Source organism: Pinus tabuliformis, chromosome 4_1 (genome assembly GCF_031772625.1).
Source record: "Pinus tabuliformis cultivar Carrire ecotype Pingquan chromosome 4_1, CPIR1, whole genome shotgun sequence".
Classification (NCBI taxonomy): domain Eukaryota; kingdom Viridiplantae; phylum Streptophyta; class Pinopsida; order Pinales; family Pinaceae; genus Pinus; species Pinus tabuliformis.
Genome location: NC_142303.1, coordinates 657,208,442 through 657,215,991, shown reverse-complemented (window position 1 = coordinate 657,215,991; position 7,550 = coordinate 657,208,442). Strand labels below are relative to the sequence as shown.

The following is a 7,550-nucleotide window of genomic DNA, read 5'->3' as shown; positions in this document are numbered from 1 at the left end:
GCTATATATTAAACTAATTATATTTTACAAAATTGTTTATTTATATTTATCCATATAAATATAAGTATTAGTGTAAAAGAGATCAAGAGTAAATTTAATTAGTCATCATCAATATTGTTGTAGATTTGGTTAATTAGTTGTAGATGTTTAAATTTAATTAGTCATCATCAATATTGTTGTAGATTTGGTTAATTAGTTGTAGATGTTTGGTTTGCAAGTACAACAATCTACATAAATGAGAAATATCATTCATGAAAATCTTGTTCTTGCTCACTTAATATTTGATGCCATCTATAAATATCACTATTATTTATAGGATATCATCAATATTAGATTTGAAAATTGTATATATTATTCATTCAATTAATTAATTACTTATATATATATATATATATATATATATATAAAAGCAACTCAAATATGTATTAAGGATTTTGAATATTTAAAATAGAAAATAAGTTTTAAAAAAAATTAACAAATATATAATAAATTAAAATTAAAAATATATATATACTAAAATTGAAATTTATTAAAAGAATAAATAATTGAAATATAAACTAAAGGATTTAAAATTGGAAATCAAAAAGCATATGAAAAATTAATTAAAATTAATTATTATTTCTTATACCAATAATATTTAAATAACTAAAATATATGATCCAAAAATTTATATTAATCTAATAATATATAAATTGAATAATAATAATAAAATTAAATTTATTAATGAAAATTATTTAAAAAACAAAATTTATATTTATGCGTTGTATTTAAGAAAAAATAAATATTAAAAAAATCACTATAAATTCGAATGTTATATGCACCGTAAACTCAAATGTTATTATGGCTCAACATATTTTGCACCAGTATATTTTACTACACATGATGTAAAATGTAGAGCATTCTGTACATTGTGTAATTCATTTTGCCTGTGATTAATGACACAGCGCTCTTTGCGGGGTGTGGCGAGGACCATGGCCATCTGATCTGAAGAAGTTCTCTTATATTATACAACTCGCTGCAGCTTTATTCATTAATGTTTTCGCCGCCTTCTTCGATGAAGCCATTTCCCAGTCGATGGCGCAGGGACTCGACTACTCCAGCACCCCATTGCAGTTTTGAACAGTGAGACACATAAAGATTCACCAGCGAGCTCAAATGCTGAACATTGGGCGGCATCTGTAAATTGGAACATCCAGACAAGTGAAGCTCCTCCAACGAGCTCAAATGCCGAAAATTGGGCAGCATCTGTAAATTGGAACACCCAGACAAGTTAAGCCATTTGAGTCTCGTTAAGTTCCCGACTGAGTCTGGGAGCCCCTGCAGGCTGGTGCAGTTTTCCAAGTTGAGCCTCTGGAGGCCCGTCAGCTGCCCCACCGAGTCTGGGAGCCCCTGCAGGCTGGAGCACCCGCCCAAGTAGAGTTCCTGGAGGCCCGTCAGCTGCCCCACCGAGTCTGGGAGCCCCTGCAGGCTGGAGCACCCGCCCAAGTAGAGTTCCTGGAGGCCCGTCAGCTGCCCCACCGAGTCTGGGAGCCCCTGCAGGCTGGAGCACCTGCCCAAGTAGAGTCTCTGGAGGCCCGTCAGCTGCCCCACCGAGTCTGGGAGCCCCTGCAGGCTGGAGCACCCGGCCATGTAGAGTCCCTGGAGGCCCGTCAGCTGCCCCACCGAGTCTGGGAGCCCCTGCAGGCTGGAGCACCCTCTCAAGTCGAGTCCCTGGAGGCCCGTCAGCTGCCCCACCGAGTCTGGGAGCCCCTGCAGGCTGGAGCACCCGCCCAAGTCGAGTCCCTGGAGGCCCGTCAGCTGCCCCACCGAGTCTGGGAGCCCCTGCAGGCTGGAGCACCTGCCCAAGTAGAGTCCCTGGAGGCCCGTCAGCTGCCCCACCGAGTCTGGGAGCCCCTGCAGGCTGGAGCACCCGCCCAAGTAGAGTCCCTGGAGGCCCGTCAGCTGCCCCACCGAGTCTGGGAGCCCCTGCAGGCTGGAGCACCCGCCCAAGTAGAGTCCGTGGAGCCCTGTCAGCTGCCCCACCGAGCCTGGGAGCCCCTGCAGGCTGGAGCACCCGCTCAAGTAGAGTGCCTGGAGGCCCGTCAGCTGCCCCACCGAGTCTGGGAGCCCCTGCAGGCTGGAGCACCCCCTCAAGTCGAGTCCCTGGAGGCCCGTCAGCTGCCCCACCGAGTCTGGGAGCCCCTGCAGGCTGGAGCACCCGCTCAAGTAGAGTCCCTGGAGGCCCGTCAGCTGCCCCACCGAGTCTGGGAGCCCCTGCAGGCTGGTGCAGTATTCCAAGTTGAGGCTCTTGAGGCCCGTCAGCTGCCCCGTCGAGTCTGGGAGCTGCTTCAAGCTGGAGCACCCGGAAAAATCGAGTGTCTGGAGGCTCGTCAAGATCCCAACTGAATCCGGCAGCAACATCATTTGTTTACAGTTTTGTAACGTGATATGCTTCAATGAATGCATATCATAGAATTCATTTGGTAAAGTTTTAAAATAACCATTTTTCAGGACAATTCTTTCGAGCTGATTCAGTTTACCAATAGACTCTGGAACCTCTGAAAGGGGAGCATCAATATACAATTCCCTCAACTGTAGTGGTGCCTGCAATGTGTACATAAAAACATTAAAGTTGATTTGCCTCTGTAAATGTCACCTATTTGACATCGTGATAAACAAAGACAATTCTTAAATGCAAGCAATTATATTATTTGAAGAGAAATGTAAATCGATGTCTGTCCAAACCAATTAGAATTTATACTACCTGAGATGCATGTTGCCAGAGTGTGTTCAATTCTTCCCCCTTTATGTATAACACTCTTAAATTCCTTGTTGGAATTGTGAAAGATATTGAGGAGATCGGACACTTCTCCCATCGGAGATATATCAGTTGTCGTAACTCCGCTGCACTGAATACGCTTTCAACAAAAGAACCTTCACCCCTAAGCAGTTCCAACCTGCTTAGGTTGCAGTTGACCCTAATGTATTCGAAAAATTGTTCGCTGCCATTTCCATAATCCATGCTAATTCCTCGCACCTGAATTGTTCACTTGGAGCTGTTAAAAACATGATTTTTTTCTTATAAAATTTCAAAACAAAAAGGCAATTTAGATATGGCAATGCTAATTTGAAAATCCGTGGAGAGCTTCAACATACGTACAGGCGATGAGGGGGAAAGAGTACGAAGAAGATTGACATTTGGTCGCGAAAGCCGAAGCGGATGTTCCTTCTCTGCTACATCTCTGCCGAGATCGCGGAGGTGGTCGTGCATTCTTATACACTCTTCACTGTCGATCTCTACAAGGCATCTGTTCTCTAAGTTACGGAGACCCAGCCATCCGTCCCAGCCAGATCCGTTCCATATTGTGATGGCGGTATCTCTGTTTTCTCCTATAAAAAAACAGGCGACGTCTAAAAAGATCTCCTGCTGCTCTTTATCCAGACCATCATAGCTAATTTTAAGCTTGCTATGAATATCATCAGGAAGTATTCTTCTGATTTTGTCTAACTGTCTTTTCCAAATCTCAGAATCTTTTCCACGAATGGCCGCTCCGATGACCTTAAGAGATAAGGGCAATCCATCACAGAAATCCAAAAAATCTTCAACCAGTTGTTCAAATCCCGTCACAGGACAACTCTGGTCAAAGGCATGCGAGCAGAATAGTGCTCTAGACTGTTGTGGGTTAAGACCTGTTTGCTGGTAAATAGACGCCTCTACAATTCCCGAGCTTGTAAGTACATCCCTATTGCGAGAAGTAACCAAGATTAGACTACTGGATTGAATGGTATCTTTAAACGGTGAAAACAATGCACGAAGTTGATCAATATGATCAACATCATCTAATACTAGGAGAGATGGGGGACAGGATGAGATATGCTTTCGGAGCTTCTCTTTGCCTTCATCAATGTTTCTTATTTGCTCGTCCTGCAAATGAGCCAAGTCTTTAAGAAGTTGTGTCTGCAATGAACTTAAAGAGCTCTTGGCTGCGGTTTCTCTCACATCAGACAGAAAACAAGATCGATCATAATTTGATCTGTGTCTGTTGAAGAATTCTTTTGCAAGGGTCGTTTTGCCTACCCCGCCAAGACCCACAATTCCCACAACCCTCATCTTCTGGCTTTGCTGCTGCACCATTCTTTCCACGTCTTCTATTTTCTCTTTCAGGCCAGTAGCATATTCGGCTACATAAAGAGGTGTTTTACTAACCTTTCTCCACACTTCTTTTACGACCTCATCAACTAGCCGCCCTTCGTCACTGAACGATATGCACGATATATTGATTGAGAAACGTCTCCGAAAATATAGTATGATATACCTTATTATTCATTAAATAACTAAGAAAAAAAAGTGGAGAAAGTATGGCGCTTACCCGTCGTATGCGTTCATATCAAAACCGCTTTTATTGGAGACAAGATGGAGAGCATCCCTCCATTTTTTCAGAGTGCTAGAATCATATCGTGGCTTCTTTTTGTTGGTACGAGGATCCAATGTTGTTTTGTTTTCTAGCAATTGCAGGTCTCGAGCATACCTTCCCTTTTCGCCCAGTAGACACGGAGAGATACAGCGGAGGATACTCTGGACTCCAGCGAGCACTCCATCTCCGCTCCGCGTCCAGCGAAGTTCCGAAGGATCGACATTATGGAAGACCGGAATAATTGTGGACCCGGATTCCACCATTAGTGCGAGCTCGTCAAGACACCAGCTTGATTGAGCATATGTTGGAGAAAATATTGCGACATGCACTGAGGCGGTTCGAATAGCCTCATTGATTTGAGAAGGCATGTCCTCTCCCTTACGCAGTTCGGGCTGGTCCAGAAATACTCTTAACCCACGGACAATAAGGCTACGGTAGATATGGCTGGCGAGGCCTTTCTTTGTGTCGGGACCGCGATGGTTCAAAAAAACGTCATAAACCTGGCCAGTGTTGGTGGATGAAGACGAAGAAGAGGCGATGCATGTGATATCCCCGGTATGGTCCGCCATCGGATACAGAAGAAGAAAGAAGCAAGCGAGATCCAAGACGTTTTACAGAGAAGAAAGAAGCAAGCGAGATCCAAGACGTTTTACAGAGATTGGGAATGATCTCACCAGTGCAAGACCACCTAACAGCGAATCGATGAGAACAAATGAAGACACTAATTCAGAGGATTTGTTTTTCGCTGAACGAACCAAGTCGATATATATTTCAATTGAATGAAATTTAAGATACTTTTGTTTTATTATTAAATTGTGAAATCAGGAAAGTTGCTGCTAATTTCCTTCGTTCACTGCATTATTGAGGGTTGAGTCACCGACCATATATTCCAGCATCGTTTAGAAGATATGCTGACCACAGATATGTGGGGCCCAAACTTTATGCAAAAGCAACTGCATCCACTAACCCGAGACATGATTTGATTCCTGAGGTTGATAAGTTAATTTATTAAGCAATACAGGTGGCATCCATCCACATAAGAAGCAAGTGGGAGTCGACGTCCATCACTGTCCATGGTTGGCAGCAGGCCTGGAATTTGAGTCACCGACCATATATTCCTGCATCGATATTATTAAATTGTGAAATCAGGAAAGTTGCTGCTAATTTCCTTCGTTCACTGCATTATTGAGGGTTGAGTCACCGACCATATATTCCTGCATCGTTATTATTAAATTGTGAAAACAGGAAAGTTGCTGCCAATTTCCTTCGTTCACTGCATTATTGAGGGTTGAGTCACCGACCATATATTCCTGCATCCATATGGTGACCACAGATATGTGGGGCCCAAACTTTATGCAAAAGCAACTGCATCCACTAACCCGAGACATGATTTGATTCCTGAGGTTGATAAGTTAATTTATTAAGCAATACAGGTGGCATCCGTCCACATAAGAAGCAAGTGGGAGTCGACGGCAGCGCCTAACCAGCCATATATCGCGTATTCAATGCACCCGGAGATGCACGCGATATAGCCGGCTAACACGCAAATTGCCTTTTTTTATTTAGTGACGAGTTTTCAAATTCGTGTGTTAACGGATTATCTCGCGTGCATCTCCGGGTGCATTGAATACGCGATATATGGCTGGTTAGGCGCTGCCGGAGTCGACGTCCATCGCTGTAAATTAAAGCAGCAGCAAGTGGGAGTCGATGTCCATCACTGTAAATTAAAGCAGCAGCAAGTGGGACTCTGAGTGTGGACGTCCAAGGTTGGCAGTATAGTTTTCATTGATTGATATTTTCAAGGGAATATTGGTCACCTATGATATTAGGGGATGTGCACCATAGTCTCGATGGGCCTTCGCCATGGAATTTCCTAAACTGTGACCCACATGTTACACAGTACGACAACAAAGTAGGACCCTATTTAGTCACAGATGTAGATGATAATTTCAATTGGGATGGAAAATTAGGTAAAGTATGACACCTAACAGTTGTACAGCATGGCCCACTAACATGAGATTCGGTGGAAGATTGACAATATGTCAGAAGAAATATTTATAGTGGTAGGGACCACCTTATGTTGACACCTTCCAAAATCACCACTGCAGTCAAAATTTTGGGATGAATGACATGGAAGATGGGAGGAAGCATCAAATTGGTCACGTCTTTATAAAGTTTGCGGTTTCATTTTTTTTATCCAAAAGAATTTGAGAGCCAATATATATTGTATATTTGCCTATAATTATGCTAAGTTTGTGGACGATATTGACAAACATGAAATCACTGTGAGAAAAGGGGAGTCCCTTCATGTCAAAGTTGAACCTTTCCTAGCTTAAGTTATAGAGTTATAATTTATAAATGTATTTTAAAAATTTTGAATTAATATTTTTAATTTAAAAAGATGATTGACTGTTTCAATATTAAATTTTATTTTATATATATTTTAATGGTAATTAATTTATTTTTATTAAATTTTGTTTATGTGTAAGTTGTAATTTATATATGAATTCCAAATCGTGTGTCATAAATAAGAAGCTTTATTACTTGTGGAAATTTTAAGCCTAGACATATCTCATCATACATATCTATATTTTTACTACGCATCCTTATTAAAAATGATTCATAATTTCTTAGCATATCTTTAAACCTTAAATTAGTGTAATAGGCAAGGTGAGTTTAAATTGATAGATGTTGTTGGTGCAACATAACATTGGTTTTAGGAGTAAGAATAGTCTCAAAATGCGAAAAGAAAGAAGATAGTTGATGTTGAAGAAGATAGTTACACATTGCAACCATGTACCACAAAAGGTTATAGTGGCCATAATGTAGGATTTTCTTGGAAGGAAAAATGAAATAATTGAAATTCATGTTTGGAAGCACAATAAAATGGGAATATGAGTCAACCTTTAAAGTCATCTTATAGGAGAGGTGATAATCAATTATTTCAAGTTTACATGCTTTCATTTTTTGAAATGATAATTGAGATTATTATTGGATATGATTAGAATCTTCATGTTTTCCATTATATTCACTATCATGAGATTAATAATCTTAGCAATGAAATGTAAAAGAGGGTTCATCCATAATATTCAAGTTAATCATCCCATATACCTCTACTCATTTTTTAGATTCATATTTCTTTATGACCACTTATGC

General features: G+C 41.0%; 1 protein-coding gene across 1 annotated transcript; it reads right to left on the bottom strand.

Annotated features, from left to right (window-relative positions):
• Nucleotides 1-730: 730 nt before the first annotated feature.
• LOC149177794 (disease resistance protein Roq1-like) lies at nucleotides 731-5,176 on the bottom strand. The gene is made up of 4 exons (XM_089420212.1): nucleotides 4,350-5,176; nucleotides 3,140-4,235; nucleotides 2,744-3,016; nucleotides 731-2,583 (listed from the first exon to the last, which is right to left on the bottom strand). Exons 1-4 carry the CDS (start codon nucleotides 4,961-4,963, stop codon nucleotides 1,024-1,026), a joined length of 3,543 nt encoding a protein of 1,180 aa, XP_089276338.1. The 5' UTR covers nucleotides 4,964-5,176; the 3' UTR covers nucleotides 731-1,023.
• Nucleotides 5,177-7,550: the final 2,374 nt, after the last annotated feature.

Coding starts and splice junctions, on each gene's coding strand:
- LOC149177794 (XM_089420212.1), bottom strand. CDS start 4,963: ATGGCGGACCATACCGGGGATATCACATGCATCGCCTCTTCTTCGTCT. Junction 4,236..4,349: donor GATATGAACGCATACGACGG/GTAAGCGCCATA, acceptor CATATCGTTCAG/TGACGAAGGGCGGCTAGTTG. Junction 2,584..2,743: donor TCTGGCAACATGCATCTCAG/GTAGTATAAATT, acceptor TACACATTGCAG/GCACCACTACAGTTGAGGGA.